The sequence below is a fragment of the Bidens hawaiensis genome, unplaced genomic scaffold (genome assembly GCF_021521415.1).
Source record: "Bidens hawaiensis isolate Kalapana, Puna unplaced genomic scaffold, B.hawaiensis_p1.1 tig00036291_1, whole genome shotgun sequence".
In the NCBI taxonomy this organism is placed as follows: Eukaryota; Viridiplantae; Streptophyta; class Magnoliopsida; order Asterales; family Asteraceae; genus Bidens; species Bidens hawaiensis.
In genome coordinates this window covers 7,129-34,638 of record NW_027505403.1, presented here as the reverse complement: position 1 = coordinate 34,638, position 27,510 = coordinate 7,129, and the positions used below count along the sequence as shown (strand labels likewise).

Here is a 27,510-nt window from a genome sequence, read left to right as displayed (position 1 = left end):
CTTCGACTCATTTCAACAGAAATTCCACAAAAGGTATATAACTTACAACATGTTTATTATGACGAATCTCATACATGAATTATCATATTTAATCGGCTAATGACATTCATATTCCAACTTGTAAACGTTCACTAAGCAGAAACTATCAATTTAATTCAATTTCTACAAATTTATATCAAACACCTTATGAGTACGGTCAACCTAGCTTTAAGTTTTTAGCTTATTTCCTTTTCATTCTAACACTTTCCAACTAGTCCAATTAGACTCAATACAACTAAAAGGACATAACATAAAATAATTTCTATCAAATTCATGTGAAAACCCACCATATTTTAAAGCAAGGCTAAGAGCCTCTAATTCATCATCATCTACATTTGTACTTAACCCATCATTTTAACATAAGCAACTACTCGACATAACAATTTCTTTAATAATATTTAAGCCATACAAACTAATATTATATGTAAACTTGATCACTAAGCATGAAACCCAAGTTGCACCTACAAACACATTCATAAAAAATGGAGGTTCTACCCTTTGACTTCAAATTGTAATCTAACCACAATAAAACCACTTCCTCTCACTTCAGCAAGAATTTATAGATTATATCGTCATTCTATTAAAACTAACTTCCACTCATTAAACCCTCAACATGCATTAAATATTTGGATACCAACAATGAAGTTCTTAATGAAAGAAACACAAAGTTTATCATCTACAACCACAAACAAACATGAACCCTATATTTCATTCATGGCTACCCAGAACACATCTAAAATTATCTTTTAGGAAGATGATACTTACCAAGCTCCAAATTCATAAGGAGGTAAATATAAGATCTCTAGTTTCTACATTCCTAACTCAATCGGAATTCACGAACACCTGCATAATCCACATTTGATTTTGACATTAAAAAAAAAAAAAAAAAGATGAATTTCTAAACCCCTCTTTGAATATTTTTAATAGAACTTTCCGTTAATGACCAAACATCCCCTGAAGTTTCATGTTGCATTTATTTTAATACCGAACTTATATTAACTCAACTACATGTTATAATTAGGCAATTGGAGATGTAATATGAGCTATGTGTTCGATTCTCTAAATCTTTGAATTTGAGATCGATAGGAATTTGTCAACATTTTAGGTGCAGTCTTCACAATAATTGAAGACCAATCTTAATGAACTTTTGTTCCACTTCTAGTAAAATGCAAAAACTATCATTGACATCTGCTTGAATGTTGAAGATTAGAAACCTAAACATATATAGTGTGGTCAATCGATGATTAATCCTTGTAGCATTGAAAATCAAAATTGTTGTGTATCCATTGTTTGATTTGAGCAACATCACCAAATTGCTTCGATATAGCCTTTTGGGTTGTTTTAAGTTATTTGTCATGGTTTATTTTAGTGGACGAGAAATACGCTCATTTGAAGAATCTTGGGAAAGCATATGAGGACTTGAATCTTTTAAAAGCATACCTTCAATACTACAAGTCCCTTTGTGCAACCATTTTGGATGTGATGGTGTCTTCCATATTGCGAATCCTGACTCACCTATTTTTGTACCGGTCTTTAAGGTAAGTTTGACTCACAGTCATAGAAATGTTTTTAATCACTTAATTGATATTTTTATTTGAAAGACCCATGTCATTGTCACATAGGCATCATGAATAAAATAAGGATGCTGCTAAACGTAACTCCCCTTACATTATTTGTACAAAATATACAAACACCCCCCCCCCCCCCCCCCGGTGAGGTTATTAGATTAATTACTATTACCTCATAATAATTACTATTATCTCATAACATTATTTATATACATATTAGTTCCTACAACATTTTTTCACTTAATAACTTCCACTACATATATCAAATTAAAAACTATCAAGTATTACTATTAATTTATTTTTTTAGTATTAGTTTTGTAAATATTTATAATATCTTTTCTTTAATTTTAATAGTATATATATTTATAATATCCTTATTTTGTCTCTTTATCTTTTACAAAATAAACCCTAAACCCGAAAACCTAAACCCTAAACCCTAAAACCCGAACCCTAACCCTAAACTCTAAACCCGAAATCATAAAAAAAACGCGACTTGAAAAAAGAAATATGAAATCCTTAATTTTATGCTAATTTGGTAATTTTATGATTTTAAGAGGTAATATGAAAGTTGGTTTTTCCATGGAAGAGAGGGTATGACAAGCAAACAGGAGGATACGTTTAGCATGACTAAAATAAAGTAACCAACAAATTAAATTGGTAACATCATAGCATTGGAATATGACAACAGGTTAATTTTCTGTGAAGTTATTTATTATAAGAGGGCATGCATGATATTTTAAATTTGATTTACGTATGCATGATTACTTTGAAAAGGTTTTGGGATGTGTGTGAATTTCTTTAGTAGTTTTGATTTAATTATGTTTTTATTTTTGGAAAACTGATTATAAATAATTTCAAGTTTTCAACTATGCTCTAACAGTCCTAACTTAATATTTGGTTGGCTGATGGCGATCCAAACTAAAGGCGATTTATTTTTAACGGTCTGTGACTAACGGATGGTTAACTTCATTAGTCCGCTGAGCTGGCACGTCTTGTTGTCAAAAAACATCTTCGGTGGTATAATAGTTAGCCTCAATCCCCCACCCTTCTTCTTCATCCCCTACCTCGTCACCCTCCACCTTCCTTCTTTATATCTTGCCACACTATCCACCTCCTACCACCACATCACCAACAACCTGCAACCAAGCACTAGTACCACCGATCTGCAGCCTTTGGCAAACGACCACCAAGAGCCACCTTTTTGCTTCATCCACCATACTGTAATACATCAATAAACAGATCACGAGTCAAGTTAACCCTAGAATCTTGCAACACAAATTCCATGTTTCAGTCCAACACAAACAGTTCATCAATCACATTACAAACACGTTCTACTTCCTTTGCATTTGCTAAAGACTTCACATGTACAAATTCATAATCAATTTCATTACCCTGCAAAAAGCCTTGATTTGAATTGACCTAGGGTTAGGGTTTGGGTTTGGGTTTACCAGCATTTGTTTTTGTACAGAAGGGGGGTGAAGGAGAATTCGGCTATTGGTAGGTGAAAATGAGAGGAAATTGAGTGGTTTGGTGAGTCTAGTAACCATTGAGCTCCATGAAAACAGTTCGATCAGGAAGATGGAGAGGATTGAAACTTGAGTCGGGTCAGGTTAATGGAAATTCACCTAAACTCTAAACCCTGAACTCTAATGGAAATTTAGACACAACAGCAAGTTAAATTGGTAACCTATATATTAATCTAATTTAATGGAACAGTAAATCAAAGTCAATATATTGCACGTTTTACCTACCGTACGTTAAGGCATTATTGTACAGTATAGGTCGAGATATTGTACAATAATGCCTTAACATACGATAGGTACGCGAGACGCTCAAAGGAAAAAAACAAAGACAAAAACTAAAACGCTCAAAAAATGCTCAACCAAAAACTTAAAACGCTCAGCCAAAACCTAAAACGCTCAAAAAAACGCTCAACCAAAAACTTAAAACGCTCAGACAAAACCTAAAACGCTCAAAAACAGTTTTCGTGAAAAAATAAATAAAAAATTGATCGATTAATGATCCAAAACTGTTTTGTTCGGTGAACCAATGGTTAATTGGATATGTATTGACGATTCTAAGATGTTGGGATGTGATTTCATGAATTGATTTCGTGAAAAAAGGAATCCGCGTACCTATTGTACATTAAACTATTATTGTAGTGGATCTTTTCCCTATATTTGAGTATGTATTATATTTCAAAAGTTTATTGGGATGCATTTGAAATTCTCTCCTATTGATATATTTTTTTCTGATTTGCTTGTAAAAAACTCTAAAATTGGCCACAACTTAAAATTTATAAACATGGTTGAGCTATTTTATAAAGGTCAACAAAAATAAGGATTGTGAAAAGCCATAATCAATTGGCATGTATTAAGTAGGGACCGAAGAAAAAGGGATATAAAAGTAATAGTACACATTTTCTCTCTTCACATGCAAGTCACATGTTAATTCTTCCATCATTTTCAAACGTCTATAAGTTTTTCATATGATATTTTTTTCAAAATAAAATTCACTATAATAAGCGTTTTTTTAACTTTAATATGAGTATGATTTTGTTATAAAAATAAAAAAAAATTACATCATCGTGTTTTTTTTTGCTTACTATTGTGTCTTTTTCATCATTATGTCTTTCTGTTTGTCAATGTGATTTTTTCTCCATTGTGTCTTTCAACTGATCATTGTGTTTTTTATATATACTAATAACACGTTGTGTAATAATATGTAAATACAATGAAAAATAACAACAAATTATATATCTAATATATAAAACATAATAATGAATACATATTACACAATAACTTGAAACGTTAAACACAATAATGAGTATATATAACACAATGGCCTGAAACATAAGACAATGGTAAATACATATAACACAATGACCTGAAACGTAAAACACAATGGAATCTACATATTACACAATGAATTGAACGTAATACACAATGAACATGATACTATTTTTCTCAACTAAAGTGAATATTGAGAACAATGACTAAAACACAATGATAAGTAGAATGACAAATGTTGAGCATAAAAACACAATGACGAACAAAAAGACACAACGATGTAATCTTTGTTGTAACTTTTATATTTAATATGAGTATCAACTGAAAAACACAATGACCAAAATATATAACACGATGCATAGAAAAAGTCAATTAAAAAACACAATAGACAACCAAATAACATAATATAAAAAAACCCACTAACATTTTTTTTATTTTTATAAAACAATATGATATTCATATTAAAGATAAAAAAAACACTTGTTATTAAGGTAAAAACTTTCTAATCAAAATGTCATATGAAAATGTTATATACGTTTTAAAATGATGAAGGAATTGACACGTGTCTTACATGTGGAGAGAGAAAGTCATCATAAGTGAGCTATTACCTTCATGTCATTTTCATCAATTTTTAGTTTTAAATTAATCTCCATCATCCAAATTTAAGATCAATGGATTAAATTACTTCTCACCCTTCTCATTTTTGTTGTACTTTGTATTTTAATCTTACCCTTTATAAACATACGTATATTTTTGTTACTTGCTTAATTAACTAATACTTAACGGTTAGTCTGTTACATTTTGCAGCATACTTATAGATATTCATGAACTACAGAGCGATGGGACTCCAAAGAAACCTAAATTTTTATGCCTTCATGGACTTGGCACAAATGCAGAATACTTTAAAAACAGTTTAAATACTTGGCTAGAGTTTGTGCTAGAAAAGATGGATCTTGTATTCATCAATGGCCCGTGCAGCGCAGATGGTGGAACATTAGTCGATGAGGGTTACAGTTGGTTCACGAACAATAAGGTAATAATACATATGAACCTATGATCTAAACACTAAATGATCGAGTCGTATAAAACTATAGATTCAAGGTGGTCTTGCTAAATCATGCTTATTTTAGAGTTTGACGCGTGAACTTCCATAATGATATATAATGTTAGAACTTAATACAAAACGTTGTTTGCTTACATTTATAAAACCCTTAATCTTTCAAAATCTTTTTTACACTTTTCGTGATTATGAGACTTTATATTGTATCATTTACCTACTACAAGCACACACATATATAGGATGAGTTTAACTGCAAAACTATTATATAATTTAAGAACTCTAAGAACTCCTAACAATTAATCATTTTTTTAGTTTTTTCTTCTTCTATTCTTTTTACATATTAATACTATTTAAGGAATCTTATCACTTATAATATGTATATATACGATTACAATTATGAAATTAGTTTTTACGTACATCTATATTGTTTTACACATATGTAACCATATAATTTTATTAAAAAAAATGTTAGAACTATTCTCTGGCAATACTAACATATAAATAAAGTTCAAAATACAATTTGTTGTTAAAGTTTGTAAGTGTTTTGGAATTATGTAAACTACACAATCATGTGTGTGTGTGAAGGGAGAAGGTTGGGGGGGGGGGATATTAGGCTAAAGGCTGTTGATGTCATTTTGCTTCTCATTTTACAGTGACACGTCAGCGCTATATCATACCTCCAATTCACTTCACTATTTTCCACGTTAACATGAAAATGGTCACCAATTTACCACTACCCTCCTTTTAAAAAAAATAACTAATATAACCAAAACTAATTAATATATCTAAAATTAAATTTTAAATACAACTAAAATATAATCATGTGAATATAAAGCGAAACGAGCGAACATGAGTCGTCAACAGATGAAAAGTCCATAATAAAATACATTTAAAGGTATGATAATTGAAAAAATATAAACTTATAATATAAAGACATTAAATTTTCGAAACTCCTCGTCATAGGGTAGTTTGAAAAATATATATCTATTTCACTAAATTTACGAGTCCAAGCACACGTTAAAGTCATTTGTAAGAACAAAACAATACTTTTTCGAAAGCAAATCCATTTTCATTAAAGTTTATACCTGAATGTTCCAGAAAAAAAATTATAAAAACTAGTGTATTTATTTTTAAAATTTTTTTGCCACTTGTTAATTAAAAAATCATTTTGGGGTGGTAAAATAAATATGTTAATGGAAGGGGTGAGTGGTCAAGGATAAATAAATGAAGATAAATATATATATATATATATATAGGTTTGAGTGGCGATCTGTCGGTGAATAATTCACGCTAAGTTCAACACGAGCTGACATTTTTACAAGTTGGGCAGTCAGTGGCGAAACTTGGACTGAGGTGCCGGGGGGGACTCAAATTTTCGGCCAAAAAAGGCTAAACTTACACTACATATAAAATTTTTCGACCGAAAACAGGTAAATTTACATTATTGCGAAAAAAATAGGGGGGGCCGGGGCCACCCCTAACCCCAATGAAGATTCGCCCATGGTTGGGCTGGTGTTTCACGACAGAATTAATTGCCACATAGGATCAAAATTGATAAATTAACATCCACATCTTATAGTCATATAGAATGAAAACTCACTCTAGGTAAGAATACGCATGAAAACTTGATGTGACTGAAGGTCCTTAAACCGGACAAACGAATAGATTTTATTCTTGATAAACGATCGAGTCGAGTGCGGTATAAAAATGATCGAAAAAAATAATATAAAGATAATATTGAACGACTCAGTAACCGATAATAAAAGATTCATAACATTAAACGAAGCGATCTCACCCAAGGTGAGCTCCCCTTGGGTGGTTGTTTACACACTAGGTAACACACACATAAATATGACTATAAGTCCCTGTTTATAACTAAACACAAATAACATAACATTCTAGAAGATCTCCCACCCGTTGAAACTAGACTCGTGTATCGAAGTTCTCGTATCGTAACCAGATTTCTTGCCTACTTTAAATATTTTCTTGACCATATTATATTTGATGAGTTCGTTCTTTTGATATCATAAGTCACATTTTGGACTTACAAGCACCCCCCTTGACTTGTGATATCAAATTTTTTTTTTTCAAAAGAAAAACCCGATCAATATTGACTTTCATTGGTCAACCCGAGCAACAATCTTGTCGTTACCCCTAAATTATTTCTCATAACCGGCCCAAATTAATTTAGTTTTGTATGATAGCCCAAAGTGAATCTGGAATATGTAGGACGCCCAAAACTTTTGTTGATCCATTTCTTGATTTAAATAGCTCCTATATAGGGCCCAAGTGTAAGGCCCCGTTCCCGGTAGCCCTACTTTAGCGTCGGATTTACTCATAAATACAGTTCTACAAATCAGAGTTTATTAAAACTTTTCACGGAATATAAAACATCAAGCATTCGTTACAAAACATTAAATCTTTTCTTTGATACCATATCACAAAACATTATACTTAAAGCATCGTTTCTTCCATCTTCAGATGCCAGCTGTTAAATCCCTGCCATGTGCCATCCTAATGCTAACTCTTTGGTCAAACCTCCTGCGTGCATACTAAAAGTCAGCCACGCTGAGTGAGTTCTAGTTAATCAAGCAACTTATCATACAATAACTACATGCATTACATATGTATCCGAAGACACATAGCCCACTATCTAACCTACTCACCTTACCACTTAACCTCTTATTTACCCCTACAGCTTAGCCACTTTAATAACGAACAACTTTATGCCATTTTAATAACGAATAACGTTATGCCACTTTAATAACGAATAGCGTTATGCCACTTTAATAACGAATAACGTTATGCCACTTTGATAACGAATAACGTTATACCACTTTGATAACGAATAATGTTATGCCACTTTGTCACTTTAACACTCTTAATAGACCCCTATCCACTTCTATCACACTCTACTTCTACTTGTCTATAATACACTTCCTATCATTTCATTATTTACATAATAAACAAGTCACATCATAGCATTTATACCTACTAATAACCACTGGACAATCACTATCCTTGACGATACGTGCAATATCCGAAGATCGTTCACGCACCGACAAGCATTATATAATAGCTACCTTGGATAACATCTATAGCATGCACTTACCACTAAAGATCAGTGTATTCACACTTCACATCGAGTATGCACACAGCCCCGAAAACATAACAAGGAAAATGGGGCTAGAAATTCACATGGATCCTGTTGCGTTCGCCATTAATCGTTATCCCCTTCTTTAATTGTGCACGGCTAACTGTTATATATATATATATATATATATATATATATATATATATATTCGTTAATTAACCGCATAATTAATTAAGTCTGTATTTTTGGTTAACCGATGTATCTTCTAAGTTGGGCTTGTTATTTAACTTTAAGATAATGGGCTAGTTTGTTTGACTACGGATATGGGCTTAGCATCTTGTAGACTTAGCTAAGTCAGGCCTCAACCGTTCATGGAGGTGTCTGGGCCCAACTGAGTTTAGGCCCAAACCCAACATAAACTGGTCAGTCGAGAACTCTTGAACGGAGAACTCAGGTTGGCCGAAAACACTGTTTTGACCGAGAACCTTGTTCTGGCCAAAAACCCATAAGGTGGCCGAGAACACTTGGTCACCGAGAATTCTCTTTGACCGAGAACTCATGTTGACCGAAATCCCATGTTGACCGAAAACCATCAATTGTGACCGAGAACTCTCGGGTCAGGTGTTTTTAGCTCATTTTTCTTTCTTTTCATCTCATCCCCAACCTACTTAACTGTTAACGGTCCATATCATGAATTTTAACCACCTTTTTCCACTATTCTTAACCGTTTTACGTTTATTATCAACCCATCATCAAGACCTAACTCGTTTTTAGCATAAAGCTTGAACCTTTATTACTTTCAAAACCCATTTTAGCTAGGTTTATAACTAATGAGTTGATTGGGTTCATCTTTAATCCTCAAGTTTGCTACTTTATGGCTCGTCTACACCCGATCTACTCTAGGTTTGATTTTCATGATCATTCGTTCATAAAAACAAAATCTTTAAGATCAAGAACACACCTTTATACGGTTATTAGGTCACGGCTAGCTTGTTATGAAATATTAATCTTGTATCTTGCTTGTATACTCAATATCTATCAATATCTATCTCGGGTTTGGTCCTGGATTTCCTCTTCTACTTGCGGCCGTGGATGGTGCGTGTGTTGTGAGTGTGGAGAGAATAAGATGGATGGAAATGGAAAGGATTAGGGTTTAAGGGGTATTTATACTCCCTTAAGCCCATGGACTCAAAGCCCATCTTTCTTTTTTAGTCCATAATTAATCCCATCTAAATAGCCTACTTACTCTTCATATTATTATCGTTCCACTAACTCATTTATTTCACCCGACGCAGTCAATATATTAATTAATATTCTAGAAAGTTCGGGATGTTACACCAAGCCCATTTCCTTACATTTACGAAACAAAACATAAAAGAAAGATGGAACCATTTTATCCATTCTTAGCCGCCATTTCATTGACCGGCCGTCGAAAAAACCAGCCGGATCTCACTAGAAAACCCGATGGAGTTCATACTGTCACCGGAAAACCATTAATTCACCGGAAACACCAAATCCAATAACACCGGAAAAAATCTCGGTTCTCAACCACCGTCCACCGCCGCCACGTATACTCCACCACCATCACAACTTCCTCTATAACCACCTCCTTCCCTAGATGTCTGACGATAAGCCCATCGGAAAACCGATTCTGACAACATCATTGTTGCCATCCGGCTAATCAATCGGACGAGTTACAAGCCATACCTTGAACCGGAAACATTGATTTCTTCTCATCTTCTTCATCCGGTATATCTATGCCAGAAAATCGTTGTTCCAGCCACACCACCACCAGATCCGACCATCTGACTGGAAATATAACCGCCGGAAATATAAACGCCAGTTTCAACAAATTGTTTGGACAACCACCGGTAGAGAGGTGGTTTTGCCTGAAAGCTACAGCTGCCAAAAAATCGTACTCCGGAACTCACTCTTCAAACACCATCATTGTCATCTGCGAAGCCACAGGCTACTACCCACAACCACTCCGAAGCCGCCGCAACCGCAGCCTTTGGCTCACTATTCACAAGAATATCGACCCCTACAACAGTTAGAGATAGCCGACACTCACTGGATACAAATTGAATATCGGAGTTTGATTAGTACATCTTCAATATTTGGAATCATTGCCGGAGAAGAACCCTAGGCTCGCCGAAATTTCGGTGCATGAAGGAACTGTCCCAAAACAATGGATATACAAAGATAAACTTCTAGAACGATTATTTCCAACTTTATTTTCAAGATCTTCAAACTTTATTTTCAAAACTTCAACGGGTCTTCAAGAAATTAACGTTTCGGTTCGGGTAATCGCGGAATTAGAACCTGAATATCAAGAACAAAATTGAATACGTTAGTTCGACTCGCTCTGATACCAATTGTAGGTCCCTAAACTGGACAAACGAATAGATTTCGTTCTTGATAAACGATTGAGATAGATACGATAAAGATCTAACAAAGAATATAAAGATAATATTGAACGACTCCGTAACCTGTTATAAAAGATTCATAACGTTAAAACGAATCGATCCCACCCAAGGTAAGTTCCCCTTGTATGGTTGTTTACACACTAGAAAACACACACATAAATATGACTACAAGTCCCTATTTATAGCTAAATACAAATATCGTAGCGTTCTAGAAGATCTCCTCCTCGTTGAAGCTAAACTCGTGTGCCGAAGTTCTTATCTCGTATCTGGATTTCTCGTCCACTTTAATTATTTTCTTTACCATAATATATTGAACGTGTTTCTCTTTTGATATCATAAATCACATTTTGTCTTAGAGTAACAATCAACTTTTTTATTTTCGGATGACCGATCCTTTTAATCCAGTCCATATAATGTCTTTTTCGGGAGCCAGAGGAAATGCATTCCAGGTACATCAATTAGTAGGTATGAGAGGATTAATGTCGGATCCCCAAGGGCAAATGATTGATTTGCCCATTCAAAGCAATTTACGCAAATGACTCTCTTTAACAGAATATATTATTTCTTGCTACGGAGCCCGTAAAGGGGTTGTGAATACCGCTATATGAAATGATATCTTATTTAAAATTTTTAAACATATTAAATACATGTTATGAATAAAATTTTATAAAAAAATAAAAGAAAGTTATGCACAACTAGAGTTTACATTATTTTTTTCAGGAGAGTACAAAAAATAAAACTAATTTTCTGTTTTTATTTTCTTTTGTTCACAACTACACAAATCAATGTTTTTTTAACTTATAAAATGTATTAAGAATGAGTTTTCATTGTTTTCACTACTCGAGTGAGTTTCCATTCTAACCTCCCATATTTATAAATATACATATCTATGGAACTTGCTATTGATAATGAATGGATGCTGATATATTTAAGTGCTCTTGTCAACTATAAGACGAATGCGACCTGCGAACTTGACAAGTCCATAGCATACATAGAAGATCGCATGATCGAGCTCGGACCGTTCTATGGGGTGTTCGGGGTTTCTCAGGTAAAATTCATTTGTGCTTAATTTAAAGACACATAAGTCAAGATTGTAATGAATTAATACATGTGATTTTTAAAATGTAAAAGAAGATGAGTACAATGTTTTTCTTTTAATTTATATACCGAAAAGACGTACGTGATACTATATAACGTGAGAATACATACATTAACTAATACCTCATAAATTTTTTAGCATTATAAAATAGTAAATATCTATTATGTACTATGCATTGTTAATCACTCACCTTTTCCAAAGCCAAGTAAATAAGTGTGAACAATTAAATTAGTTTCATTGTTTTTTAATACATGTATAACTTAAACATAGTCACGCACTCACGCACAGTTCATATTTGATTATCTGCACATGCATAGGTAAATCATAGAAAATTGAAAAAGTAAACATACGAACAAATTATATATTGGATAGTGAAGAAACACTAATCCACCTCTCAAGGTCTAACACGTTAGTCTGGGGATTAAGATGAGTATTTCCCACGGTGGGTTATAAAACCTTCCTTGGCACAGATGAGTATATCCTGCAAAACAGAACACCGTGAGCTCGTTACGAGGAATGGGGGGATTCTCTTGTAACCACCCTCCGGCGTGAGAATCAGTATTTGGTCATATGGAATATATTTAATGAATATGGGAGAGTGTCCTTTACCATTTGGAGATCCACTGGTATTTATAGCCGGAGGAGAAAGAGAAAGGGTGGTCAACCACGTTGTCATGTCCTTCCACCAATAATATTATCCATTCGTGTGATTGTGGAGGTTGGTGGAAGTTGGTGGGCATCATGGCCTTTTGACAAGGACATTTCGTACTGTTTGTACTATCCTTCATGTGTTGTTTCATCCCTATTGGTTGGGTGGTTATTCCCATGTGGATTGTAACTTTTTGTCTCATGCTTGTGGGACCTTTGCGGTACTATTCCCTAGGTGTTAAGGGATATGTATTATTTTAAGGAACTACCCGGCGTATGGTGATTATCCCCGCCTTTTGTTCCGCCCAGCGCTTTGGTCGCGCTTGGTTTGGGTATTATACTTAGTTAAATGACGGGTTTAATACCCTACCTCTACAAGTCCCCCTAGTCCGTAGTTGCCATTTTCAAAAAAAGGGGAGCTGTGGACTTATCATGGGCTTTTGTTTGTAGCTTTTCGCCGTTTGCATTCCGCCTGTTTTCTACCAATATTGTCTGTTTGGGTATTTGGTTATTGAAAACCATTCTTCCCGACAAGTAGGTACTTAACAAGCATCAGTCGATGTTTTGAATGTTCTGGTTTTGTGTTTTAGCGGTTGATTTTGATAATCATCCTCTTGCGGTGCCTCTTTTTGGCAGGTGAGTATTGGAAATCATCCTTTGGCGGAGCCTATTTTTGGTGGGTGATTATTGAAAATAAACCCTTTGCCTATTTTTGGCGAGTGATTACTGAAAATCATCCATTGGCGGAGCCTATTTTTGGCGGGTGATTATTGAAAATCATCCCTTGGCGGAGCCTATTTTTGGCGGGTGATTATTGAAAATCATCCCTTGGCGGAGCCTATTTTTGGCGGGTGATTATTGGAAATCATCCCTTGACGGAGCCTATTTTTGGCGGGTGATTATTGAAAATCATCCCTTGGCGGAGCCTATTTTTGCGGGTGATTATTGAAAATCATCCTTTGGCGGAGCCTATTTTTGGCGGGTGATTATTGAAAATCATCCCTTGGCGGAGCCTATTTTTGCGGGTGATTGTTGAAAATCATCCCTTAGCGGAGCCTATTTTTTATCAACACTTGTTATTTTTTCATGTGCTGATGACGTGTATTTGGCGTGGAGAGGTGAATTAAATGCAAGTCAGTGAAGCGACAGTCGGATATGACAGTTTGGCGACGGTTGCTTTGCAGTTCAGCTTTTTCGTCTGTGTCAGGCGAGTGGGCAAGAATCCCGGTGACGCGCCCAGCTGTAACACATATCCACTGGGATTTTGTTATCGTGGCGGTTTATCATTGGACCGCGTGTCGTCCAACCCTTTTGTATCCCTCCTCTCTGATTAGTATAAAAGGCGGGGTTACGCTATTTGGAAATCACTTTTCCCACTTTCTCTGCATATTTTCCTTTCCTTTCTTCGTTGAATATTTTCTCCTTTATGGCTGAATCCTCTCAATCGTCTAAGGCCAAGAAGAATAACAATATAGAGTTCGTCGGTTGTCGCATGACCGTTCCCGACTTCAATGATATAGTCAAGGTCTATAACCTTGGCCCTGAGTATGAGCCTGAATTGCCTGCGTCTGGCAAGACAGCTCGGGAGGCTCCTGTTGGCAATATTGCCGTTTATAGGGAGTATTTTTTCTTGGGCAACTTCCGATTGCCCATTACTCGCTTTTTGTTGGATGTGTTGGATGTTTTTGGGCTACACCTTAGCCAGATTCATCCACTCGGAATGGCTCGCCTTCGCCATTTTGAGTATAGTTGTCACTGTCTTGACATTACGCCTCTGGTGGCGTTTCTACCAGGGGTGGTATAATCTATTCACTCGTGGTAGTGCCAAAGCGATTGCTTTGGATGCACCCCAGAGTCTGCACGAGTGGAAGAGTTTGTTCTTCTACGTTTCTGCACGTGTGGTGCCTCATTCCATGCATTTTTTGGATGTGAAGGAGCTTGCTGAGCCTAAGGTGGCTCCGTATTCTGGTTTGGACTGGTTCACCACGTTGCAGGCCAGTCTTTCCCCGCTTCGTCACTACTCCGAGCGTGTGTTTGTGTTGTTTGGGATGAGTCGCATCTGGGAGGATGCCCATAAGGTGCCGATCATCCTTAACGGCGGTCAGGGTTAGTATCGTAATAATAACTGTTTTTTTGTTTAGGTATTTATTTGTAATAATAACCCTTGTCTCTTTATTCAGAGGTGGACGATTGCATGCTTCTTTTGCAGCCCGAGGAAGAGGGTGTGAAATTGTTGGGACGGAGGGATTTGGTTCCTCGCGAGGAACCGATCCTTACTAGGACCGCCCGGAACTTTGTGTTTCCTCTTCCTATGGGGAAATCACTTGCTCTGCGACCGCTGCCGCCTCCTAGCTTTGTTACCAGTCGGGGGGGGGGGGTAAGCTTTTTCTTGCTGCTTATTGAACATGGTTCCTTATGTATTTCTTTTGCTAACTTTTCCCTTTGATTTCCAGGTAGACGACCTAACGTTGTGCGTGTTCCTAAGTGCAGTAGTAGGAACACCCAACGAAGTGGTGGGGAGTCGGTTGCGTTTCCGATAGATACCGCCGCGAGAGATGTTGCGGATGATGACGACGATTTCGTTTTCGTATCCGCCGTCCCTTTTGGGAATCCGGTATCTTCGCCCGCTTCATTGCTTGAAGCACTCGGTTCGAGTGGTGCCGCGGAGTCTTCCCCAACCACCTCCGCACAGGTTTCTGTTGGCTTCTCCTAGCCTTCAGTCTTACAGCCTGTGACTGCTGTGTCTGTCTTGGACACAAGTCGGTCTGTCGCTACTCCAATTTTGGTGGCGACAGATCTTGTGTCTTCTGCAGCCGCAGCTCCTGGAACTGTTGTGGATATGAAATTTCGTATCTACCAGTTCATCATCTTCTTCTTCTTCTTCCCCAGCAGGTGGGGCGTTCACTGTTCCACACCATGGGGGACCCGCCCCTGTGATTAATGAAGATGACGAAGAGGTACACCGCCTCTTCAAGAAACCTCGATTTGGCAATTTTGTGAAGAGGAGAAGTCTTGTTAAATCGTCAGGTATGGGTTTTTTCCCTTAACATTGTGGTTTGTTATGGCGCGACCTCATTTAATTTTCCTTTGATTTTTGTAGGGACTTTGGCGATTTCTTCATCGACTATTTCCTTCTCTGCGGCTTCTTCACCAGCGATTGTCTCTGCCAATTTGTCGATGATAACAAGCGTTGGCGGCTTGTCGGAGGCCATGCCTTTTGTAAAGATGTTGAGTTTGCCAATGATGACGGGTGTGGTTGGCCAGTCTGAGGCCGAAACCATTGTGACGACGGTACGCGATTCGGTGGAAACTTCTGTTTCGTTGATTTCCCAGCCTTCGTCATTCGCTGGACCGATGAAGGCGATTATGGACAAATCTCCCAAGGTTGGTATTGACTTGGCCAGTATTTCTTTTGCCGACCTCATGAAGTCAAGGCAGTCTTCACCAGACAAGAATTACGTTCTTGATGGTGATGAGGTTGTGCTGCCGCCGCCTTTTACTATTGGCGCGACGGTGCAAGGTAAATTATTTGAGTTCCCTGGTGGCAGCAGTGGCGGGTTGAGTGGCGGTTTGAGTGGCGGGGTATTGAATGTAGATATGGATCCCCGTGATTCCATGGAGGCAAATCAACTTTTTTGTCCTCGTTGGAAAGTTACTTGCGGCGCCAATTTTGAAGACCCGACCATTTGTAAAGAGTTTTTGGAACATGTTGTTTCTCCCGGTGAGGGCATTGCTCGCAAGATCCAGCCTCGGGGTAGTCTGTACTCTGACGCTGCTTTTCATCAAGTCCAAGCTTTCTCTAATTTCGTCGAATTTTTGCGCGAGAACCGCGCTCTTCATGAGGATAAGATCGAGGCAAGTTCCCAGGAGAGCGAGATGGAGAAGTTGGTGAAAGATGCTGAGGTTGCCGTCTGGAAGGCAGGTAAAGAATCATCAGAGCAACGCCAGGCTCTGATTGATGCTGAAGCAAAATTGGCGAAGGTTGAGGCAGATTTGGCGGAATCTGCCCGCGAACGTGCTGCTCGTTATAAGGAGTTCGAGGCTGCTTTTAAAAAGTCTAACGCTGATCTTGCGGAAGCATGCAGCCGAGCTCTTTCAGCCAAGGAGGCTCCCGCCAAACTCGAGAGTGAAAACGCTGCTTTCCGCAAGCGTATTGAAGAGTTGGAGGTGGAGGCCGAGTCAAGGAAGGCGGACGCGGGCAAGCTGGCTGACACATTGGTCTCTAATGAAGGGACCATTAAAGCTTTATCTGCCGAATGTGCCGCCATTGCTGCCGACCACGATTGGCTGTTGAAACACGCCATCTGCAAGGTATGTTGTTAATACGTTAATACTTGTATTTTGCATTTTACTGATTTTTATTATGTAGGTTGCTCAACGCATCATCACTGACGATGACTTAACGTGATGTGTTGGAGCCCTTGTTACTGCTTCCCGGAAACTTGGACACAAGATCGGCTTTCAGGATGCGGTGACGCATCTGCGCAACAAGCTCCCTCCTGAAGCCTATGTTCTTCACGCTATTGATGTGAAAGCGGAGTATGTTGCCGCCGAGGCGGAGTATGACGCTCTTACTTTCCCTATTCTTTCGGCGGTTGCCGGGTATGCCAAGGAGAAAAATGGCGTGCAGCTGTTGAGGAAGCTGTTGGAGCCTTCGTTGGCTGGACCGTCCACCACATCTGGTGGTGACCACGAAGATAGTGTTGCCGCTGTTGACAAGTCCGGAAACAACGTTAATGATCTTGACTAGCTTTCTTCGTTGTATACTTGTAACTTTATATTTTTTTTATTCCGCGGGTGTTGGTACCCTCTTGTAATTTTTTGTATATATGAATGCAATGAACTTTTTGTTTTGTGAAAATGTTGGGCATCGTTTCCCTTCAAACTTGTTTGACCCTTGGCCTATGTTTACAATTTTGGAATCGATTTACATATAACATCTTCGTAGTTGCGCTGCATTCCAAGTTCTGGGAATTGGTGAGCCATCGAGTTGCATAAGGACATAGGCACCTTTCCCCAACACTTCCTTAATATGATAAGGTCCTTCCCAAGAAGGCGCTAACTTGCCTTGCGCATGCACTCTTGATGCCTCGTTGTTGCGAATGACGTAATCTCCAGCATTGAACTCGCAGATTTTAACTTTTGCATCGTAGTATTTTTGTAGTTGGCGTTTGTAATTTTGCTCTCTAATTGTGGCCAACTCTCGACGTTCTTCCTGGAGCATTAAGTCTAGGCGTCTTTCCGCCTCGTTGTCTTTTTACACTGTTACTCTTGGTGATGGAACGCCGATTTCTGCGGGAATCATTGCCTCTGTACCGTATGTTAGGAAGAACAACGTTTCTGCGTTGCTTGTATTCCTTTGGGTTCGTATGGCCCATAAGACATGGGATAATTGATCAACCCATCCAGATTTGAGGTTTTCCAATCTTTTCTTGATTCCGCCTACGATAGTTCTGTTAGCGCGTTCTACTTCACCATTTCCTTGTGGGTAAGCGACGGAGGTAAACGTTTGCGTGACATTGAGCTCTTTTAACCATCGCTGGATGTGTTGATCTGCAAATTGTGTTCCATTATCACTAACCAGATTCATGGGCAGTCCGAAACGACAGATGATGAATTCCCATATGAATTTCTTAACGTTGGGTGCGTTGATTGTTGCTACTGGTTTTGCTTCTATCCATTTTGTGAAGTAATCAATTGCCACGATAAGAAACTTCACCCGCCCTGGCGCCTCTGGGAATGGTCCAGTTATGTCAATTGCCCATTTCTAGAATAGCCAAGAGGCTGTTACAGGGATTATGGCATTCTTTGGGCGCAGGGTGTTTGGTGCGTGATGTTGACACGCGCTGCATTTCCTTAGCTCTTTTTCGGCATCTACATGCATACCCGGCCAATAGTACCCCGTATTCATTATTTTGGCCACCACCATTCTTGGACCCGCATGTACGCCACATATTCCTTCATGAATTTTTCTCACAAGATAATTCGCGTCTTGCGGGTCTACACATCTGAGAAGTGGTCCTAAGTATGACCGCCAGTATAGGATGCCATCTTGGATTGTGTAGTTCAGGGCTTTGTGGCGGATTTTTCGAGCTTCCGTTTTCTTTTCTGGCAAAATACCCCTTTCGAGGTAGTGGATGATCGGTGTCATCCGATTTGTTTTCGCCGTTGAACATACAAAAATTTCTCTATTCATTATTGAAGGTGTTTTCAGAACTTCTACACGGACGTCTTTTGCCAAATGTTCGAATCCTACCGACGCCAATTTGCTTAAGGCATCTGCCTGTTTGTTTTCACTTCGTCTGATGTGCTTTATCTTGCATGTGGTGAAGGTTGTCATTAGCATTATGGCTTGTGCTAAGTATGATGCCATCTTGTCATCTTTTGCATCATATGACCCTTCGATCTGGTTTGCTACTAGCATTGAATCTACATGTGCTTCTAAGTGCTGGGCTCCTAATTTTTATGGCGATTCTTAACCTTGCCAACAACGCTTCGTACTCCGCCTCATTGTTTGTACTCTTGAATTCTAGGAGAATTGCGTACGTGAAGTGTTGTCCCTCCGGGTTGGTTATTCTCAGGCCCGCTCCCGCCCCTTCATCATTAGAAGCGCCGTCTGTGAACAGCTTCCAGACTTCATTTTTTCTTTGATCAGCAGGGGGTTCAATCTCCTTCTTACATTCTTCCTCCTTTTCTTGAGGAATTTCCGCGATGAAATCAGCCAAAACCTGGCCCTTAATCGCTGGCCTTGGTTTATATACGATAGCATGCTCTCCCAATTCTATGTCCCATTTTGCAAGTCTCCCGGACAATTCTGGCTTGCTCTGCACATTTTGTTAGAGAATGTTGGTGAGAACATGTATTGGATGGCCTTGAAAGTACCTTCTCAAACGCCGCGCTGTCTGAACCAGGGATAAGACCAGCTTTTCCAAGGTGAAGTATCTTGTTTCCGCATCTGCTAGCGTGCGGCTTACGTAGTAAATGGGCGTTTGGACGTCATTTCTTTCCACCATCAAGACTGCGCTTGCTGCTCTTTCTGATGTTGCTAAGTATACCAACAGCGGTTCTCCAGCTTTAGGGGCTGTTAGCGTTGGTAGTTCTACTAGGCGCGCTTTGATTTCTTGGAATGCTGTTTCTGCTTTCTCTGTCCATCAGAACTGAGACTTCTTGAGGCAATTTATCAAGGTCGAGACGAAAGGAAAAGATCTTTCAGCGTGGCTGGACAAAAATCTGTTCAGCGCGACTAAACGACCATTGAGTGTCTGTACTTGCTTGACAAATTTTGGTGAAGGTATTTTTTGAACGGCTTCCAACTTTTCTGGGTTGGCTTTGAAGCCACCACTTGTTATGATTACTCCCAGGAATTTTCCTTCTTCCATGCCGAAAGAACATTTTCCCGGGTTGAGGTTCATGTTAATCGACCTTAGGGTTTTGAAGGTCTCTTCGATGTCTTTTAACATTGTTGCTTCCCTCTTGCTTTTGATGACCAAATCGTCCATGTAGACTTCCAAATTCCTTCCGATTTGGGGCTTCAATTCTTTATCCATCAACCGCTGGTAAGTAGATCCAGCGTTTTTTAGGCCAAATGGCATCATTTTGTAACAATACGTTCCGCTGTTTGTTCTTAACGCCGTCTTGTTCTGGTCTTTTGCTGCCATGTGTATTTGATGGTAACCCTTGTATGCGTCTAAGAAACATTTGAATTGAAAGGGTACCAGCGCGTCTACTTTAAGATCAATTTCTGGCAGCGGGTAGCAGTCTTTTGGAAATGCTTTGTAGAGATCTTTAAAGTCGATGCACATGCGCCATTGACCGTTTGTTTTAGGCACCATCACCGGGTTGGCTACCCATGTTTGGTACTGAATTTCCCAGATTATGCTCGCCTCTATCAACTGTTGGACTTGTTCATCACAGGCTTTCGCTTGGTCCGGCCCCATCAAAGGTTGGATTAACTTTTAATTCATGTTCCGCCTTGTTTCGCGGGACACCTGTCTTGTCTACTGGAGTCCAGGCGAAGACATCAATGTTTTTAATTAACAGTCTTTTGAGTCTCGCCCGTGCTTCTTCGGAGATGGTCGGTCCAATGGTTATGCTTTGTTCGGGGAATTCTTTATTGAGCACCCATTTTTCTATTTCTCGAGTTTTGCTGGTCTTTAGTATCTTTTGGGGTGGTGTCTTCCTTTCCGCCATGTTGCATCTTTGTTAGAGTATATCATTGCTATTCCCGTCGGAGTCGGTACTCCCAATATCCTATGGGCTGTTGAGGGATTAGCGTTGAAATCGCCAATTGCTTCTCTTCCCAAAATTAAGTCATAGTGTGAGTGAGGTGTTTCCATTACTAGGAAGTCTACGTCTTCCGTTCGTGAATGAAATCCATCACTCAGCTCCACTTGGAACGTTAACTGGCCCAGCGGGTATTTAATACTTTGATTAAAACCCACGATTGGAGCGTTGACTGGCGTCGGCTGCTTTTTATCTTTATCGTCCAGTAGGAAAAAACATTGACGATACATGATGTTGGACGTTGCCCCCGCGTCAATGAAAAAACGCGGTGTTCGATAGTGACCGAACACGGCTGTGATTACTAAAGGCGCCTTCTTGTTCGCCCCTCCTCTTACTTTTGGGAAGATGACTTGTTCTTCTTTCCAGGCCGCATATTCTATTTGCCTTCGCTTCTTGGGGTGGGCGTTGCCTGAAATCATGTTGGCGTCAAGGTCTTTAATTTTCTTCTCTGGCATTCCGCCGTCACTTGGAGGTGGGCGCCTATATTTTCCTTTGATGCTTTTTACGAGGTGATCTAACTTTCCGTTTTTGACATACTCTTCAATGGCATCTTTCAGATTAGAACATTGGTTAGTTGTATGCCCATGTTGTTCGTGATAGTCACAATAGCTTTTCATATCTGTGTTTGGACCATGCTTGATTGGTGCTGGTTTCTTTAACTGGATCCCTTTTGTATACATGATGTGTGTTGCGCTTTTTGTCAGTGGAGTCCATCTGGATGCGTTTGCCTGACCTTTATGTCTGGCCTTGAATGGTTCATACGCCGCAGGTTCTTTTCGTTATTCAGCCTTGACCATACAGAGGATATTCTCTTGCCTTGGCGGGCTCTGTTGATATCATTTCTGGCATCGTTCTTTGCCAGTTCTTTCCCCAAGCTTTTTTCCATTCGCTTGTATCTTTTGGCCGCGGTCATGACATCATCCCATCGCTGTGGCATGCCATATCTGCCCGTAAGGTTCCGAATGAGATCGTCACACTTTACGTTTTGGCGAAAGGCTGCCCGCAGCAATTCTTCACTCACGCCGCCTATGTTCAGGCCTTCTTGGTTAAATCTGGTAATGAAATCTTCCAGTGTTTCATTATCTTTTCTGACGATGTTCAGAATGTCAGCTGGATCGCTGATGTGACGCCATTGTTGGATGAATTGTTGGATGAAATTTTTAGCTAAGTCTTCCCTTAAGATCTGCCCATCTGGTAATCTTTCATACCATGCTCTGGCGGCTCCGACTAGTGTCAGTGTAAAGATGTGACACCATAGTGGCATGGTCCATCCTGACACTAGCCCCGCGGCTGTGAAGGTTTGCAAATGGTCATCTGGATCTGAGATGCCATCATATTGTCCGACCGTTGGTGGTATTTTTGGATTTTCTGGCAACTCCGCCTCCGCGATTCTTGCCACAAATTTCGATTTTCCTGCCGATGTTGTCGGTCGGTATGGTTTGGAAAATTCTTCCGCCGCATCTGGATGGTATTTCACCAGTTTTTTAGTGTCTGGACCTTTCCAACTTTCTTCGTAGTCTGGATCATCCAGGCGTGAGTCTTTCTCGAGACGCGATCGATGCAACTTGTCACTCGCCTTGCTATTTTGTTGACCAAGCGGTGACTTGTTGGTCATCGTCTTTTTATGGATTGGTATTGAATGTTCCTCGTATTCTTCTTCTTCGTTGCTACTAGAGGCTGTATCAAACAGTGCTCTCGGTTGCACAACGGACGCCATTTTTTCATGTATAACTTAAATATAGTCACGCACCCACGCACAATTCATATTTAATTATCTACACAAGCATAGGTAAATCATAGAAAATTGAAAAAGTAAACATACGAACAAATTATATATTGGATAGTGAAGAAACACTAATCCACCTCTCAAGGTCTAACACGTTAGTCTGGGGATTAAGATGAGTATTTCCCACGGTGGGTTATAAAACCTTCCTTGGCACAGATGAGTATATCCTGCAAAACAGAACACCGTGAGCTCGTTACGAGGAATGGGGGGGGGATTATCTCGTAACCACCCTCCGGCGTGAGAATCAGTATTTGGTAGTATGGAATATATTTAATGAACATGGGAGAGTGTCCTTTACCATTTGGAGATCCACTGGTATTTATAGCCGGAGGAGAGAGAGAAAGGGTAGTCAACCACATTGTCATGTCCTTCCACCAATAATATTATCCATTCGTGTGATTTTGGAGGTTAGTGGAAGTTGGTGGGCATCATGGCCTTTTGACAAGGACATTTCGTACTGTTTGTACTATCCTTCATGTGTTGTTCCATCCTTATTGGTTGGGTGGTTATTCCCACGTGGATTGTACCTTTTTGTCCCATGCTTGTGGTACCTTTGCGGTACTATTTCCTAGGTGTTAAGGGATATGTATTATTTTAAGGAACTACCCGGCGTATGGTGATTATCCCCACCTTTTGTTCCGCCCAGCGCTTTGGTCGCGCTTGGTTTGGGTATTATACTTAGTTAAATGACGGGTTTAATACCCTATCTCTACAGATAGTTTTAACGCACATATATAATCATGTGTATGTAAGGATTACAAAACTTTAGGAAAATTAGTTATTGACATTAATGGTTTAGATTTATTTAATCTACTCATTTTACAAAAAAAGTTATTTAATAAACAGGGAGCCATCATAGGAGGTGCATTGCCAGGAATGAAGGAACATGTAAGCAACTACCTATAGAATGCTCTATGAAATTATAGATTTGATCTTAATTGTAAGATAAATTAGAAATAAATAATTTCAACTTTGATGTATTCGTCGATAACAATCTCACCTTTAATACTCTTTATCAGCCGTCTAACCTTTCGACTATTTTTCTCTCAGTAAGCCTATGTTAAAAAACACTTAATGTTGTCAAGTTTTTTTTTTCAAATTTTAAAACGATGTTTTAGGGCTTTTGATCGTAAGAAGCATATGAGCCGACTGATGTAATACTTATCTCGAAACAATGATCCAAACGACGAAACCGTGTTTCAATTTGGGTGTTTAAATTTCCGATTAACAAAAACCAAGTAATTTGAGTAACCGTTTCGAGATAAGTTTACATCAGTCGACTTGTATCTTTCTTCCGATAAAAAGCCTTCGGAAAATCGTTAAGTGATTTTTAACGGTGGTTCATTGAGAGAAAAATAGTCGAAAGTTGGACCGTTGGCAGAGATTTTTAAGGATGTGATTATTATCGGTCAATACACAAAATGTGAGATTATTTATTTCCAATTTGCTTAATTGCAACCATAAGTTTTTACCTACTTGTATTTATAAAGGGTGCATGTCTCACGAAAGTTGAAAAAATCAAACATGTTATTTTTATATCGGGAGGCAAACTAGGAAGTATGTCATTTCCCGCACCAAAGATCACTGAAACCGCATTCTCTTCTCCGATAAATATTCCGTCACTCCACATTTTTGGTAAGAGTAATAAAATTACTTTTAGTTACAAAAAAAACTACTTGGTCTAACTTAGTTTGACTTGCAATTAACAAATACAACGTGTTTATAACCTAGATTGAAAATTGTTGTTTCCCTATAGATGAGAATGACTTTGCAAAGCAAACTGCAGTTGAACTAATGGAAGCATATGTTGATCCTCTCGTGTTCTATCATCATGGTGGGCATGGGGTCCAAAAATTAGGTATATATATGTTTTGAATTATTCTTTATTTCAATTCTATTTCAGATTAATGAGCATATCATTTTCAAATATACTTGGTCAAACGCCATGTATTATGCTCAATTTCCAATCTCATGGCATACTCAAACCAGAAACCGAGTTCCTAAGCTAGTTCGGTTAGCTTTTTTAAACCTTACTCAAACCACTAAATAATGAGCATTAGTGAAAGACACATCCACCATATGTCTTGGTAATCTTATAGTAAACAGATTCAGAGGATTACTGACGGACAGTTTAGCGACAGATTACCGATATATGGTTACTATGCACGGCAATTCTCTCCCTCTTTCCTTTTATGTATTTATATAATTCAATACAAATTATGAGAAATTAATATAAATATAAATTATGGGCATTAATTAAAAATTAGTAAAACTAATATATACAAAGTTTGAGATTTTTTTTTTAAACTAAAACTTCATTAACAAAGGCAAGACCTCAAACCGAGGACCGCCAAAAACACCTTACAAACAATACAAGGGGTATTTCACCCAAACGTTCCAATCCGCTTTTTTACATCTAGTTCTATGATTAAACCAAAAAAGGTCAAAGCCTTCACCAAAGCCACAATATCTATCACTCTCGGCTTTGCCCCATTTAAAATTTTCTTGTTGCGCTCCGTCCAAATAGCCCAACACGTCACCATAAAAATGCCTTTAACCACCTTCTTCTCTCACTTGGAACTAAAAGCGATATCCTTCAACTGGAATAAATCTGCGATAGATAGAAATTCATACCTGGAAATCCTGCACCACAACCAAATGCTACTCCAAACTCCGAAAACAAAACCACATTCCAAGAATAAATGCTTCGCCGATTCATCCACAGCCTCACACAATGGACACAAAGTGCACGATAAGCTAATATGTCTTCTACTCAGTGCCAAACGGGTCGAAAGACGATCAATACCCAATCTCCATACAAATAGATTAACTTTAATTGGGATCCAGGTCTCCCAGATCATGACTGCCCCGTGCTGACTCGAACCATCATTACGCAGCCAACATTTCACCGTCGCCACAAAAAACAGCCCTTGTTTATCCGGGGCCCAGACCCACTTATCTTTAGCCTCAGAAAAACGCACCTGTGACAGCAAAAATCTCGCATCCTGGGCTTCAGAAATCGACACAGAATTAGTCTCCATGACCCATATCACCCTCCACCTTAAACCGGTCTCGAACAGACCCAAATTTATTTGTATCCGAACCATACAGGGCTGGCCAACGGTCCTGCAAAACACCGGTCCCTATCCAAGCGTCTTTCCAAAACCTCAAAGACTCCCTATTACCAATAATGCCCCTGAAGCAAGACATGAGGCTAACCCCATCTTTGACCACCACTTCCAAGTGCCGGACCAGATTCTTCCAGCAGCCCGGTATATTGCGTTTCAAAGGCAAGAATGACCACCTATTCCTACCCCCATGAATGCTAATAATGGAATTCCTCCACAGCCCTTCAATATCGGTTTTAAATCTATACGCCCATTTAGCTAACAAAGCCGTATTTACAACCGATAATCTAGTAACCCCCAGCCCTCCCTCCTTTTTCGGCTTAGTGACAACCTCCCAAGCCACCCAGTGTATCCCTCTCCCCTCCTTACAACCACACCAAAGAAATCTCCTCATCATTTTTTCAATTTCATCAACCACCTTAACCGGAGCCTTGAATATCGAAAAATAGTACACCGGGAGACTAGCTAACACCGATTTTAATAAAGTAAGCAATCCCCCCATAGACAACAACTTCGACTTCCAAGAGCTCAAGCGATTTCGAATAGTATCCAAAACCGGGTCCCAATTACAAACCCGATTCATGTTAGCACCCACCTTAATGCCTAAATAAAAAAAAGGCAAATTCCCAACCTTGCACCCCAATAAGCTCGCCATGGAGCTCACCTCCGAATCCCTCACCCCAAAACCGAAAAGAACCGACTTATGAATATTTATTTGAAGACCATAACACAAGTAAAAAATCTGAAGCAACCGGTTAGTAACATTAATGTTTCTATCATTCCACTTACCCAATATCAAAGCATCATCCGCATATAACATATGGGTAAGAACCGGACCATCATTAGGAAGCTTCAAACCTTCCAAGACACCCAACTCGCTAGCTTTATCCACCATACATGCCAAAGCTTCCAAAACAATGAGAAATAGGAACGGGAGAGAGGATCTCCTTGTCTAAGCCCCTTTTGACATTGGAACTCATACGTTGGAGACCCATTCACCAAAACTGAAGACCGAGCCGAGCTAATAAAACCTTTTACCCACATACACCATTTGGGAGGAAAACCCATTTGGGATAAAATAGGTAAAAGAAACTCCCAACTAACGTTATCGTAAGCCTTCTCGAAGTCAATCTTCAAAATAAAAACTTGCTTCCTCTGTTTCTTGATCCAACCAATAACCTCATTCAATACCAAAGGCCCGTCCAAAATATATCGATTCTTCAGAAAAGCAGACTGGGAATTCGAAATCACCTCCCCAATCACTTTCTGAAATCTGACAGCAATCACTTTGGAGATACTCTTACTAATAACCCCAATCAAGTTAATGGGTCTGTAATCCTTCAAACCAACCGGTGTTTTATTTTTACCAATCAACGTAATAAACGAAGAGCTGCACTCTTTACTAATCTTCCCGGAATGAAAAAACTCCACGAACATCTTCATAAAATCATTCTCCAGACTCTCCCAAAAATGAACAATAAACCTGAAATTAAAGCCATCAGGACCCGGCGCTTTATCCGCACCACAGTCAAAAACCGTCGCCTTAACTTCATCTTTTGTAAAAGGAGCTATCAAATCGTCAATCCTTCC

The 27,510-nt window shown here is 38.9% G+C and overlaps 1 protein-coding gene across 1 annotated transcript; it reads left to right on the top strand.

The window, feature by feature from the left end:
* The first annotated feature begins 1,320 nt into the window (after positions 1 to 1,320).
* Positions 1,321 to 24,682, top strand: LOC143612971 (uncharacterized). Its single transcript, XM_077086815.1, has 6 exons — positions 1,321 to 1,577; positions 5,204 to 5,429; positions 11,929 to 12,024; positions 23,639 to 23,680; positions 24,283 to 24,427; positions 24,549 to 24,682. Exons 1-6 carry the CDS (start codon positions 1,522 to 1,524, stop codon positions 24,665 to 24,667), a joined length of 684 nt encoding a protein of 227 aa, XP_076942930.1. The 5' UTR covers positions 1,321 to 1,521; the 3' UTR covers positions 24,668 to 24,682.
* The last annotated feature ends 2,828 nt before the right edge of the window (positions 24,683 to 27,510 follow it).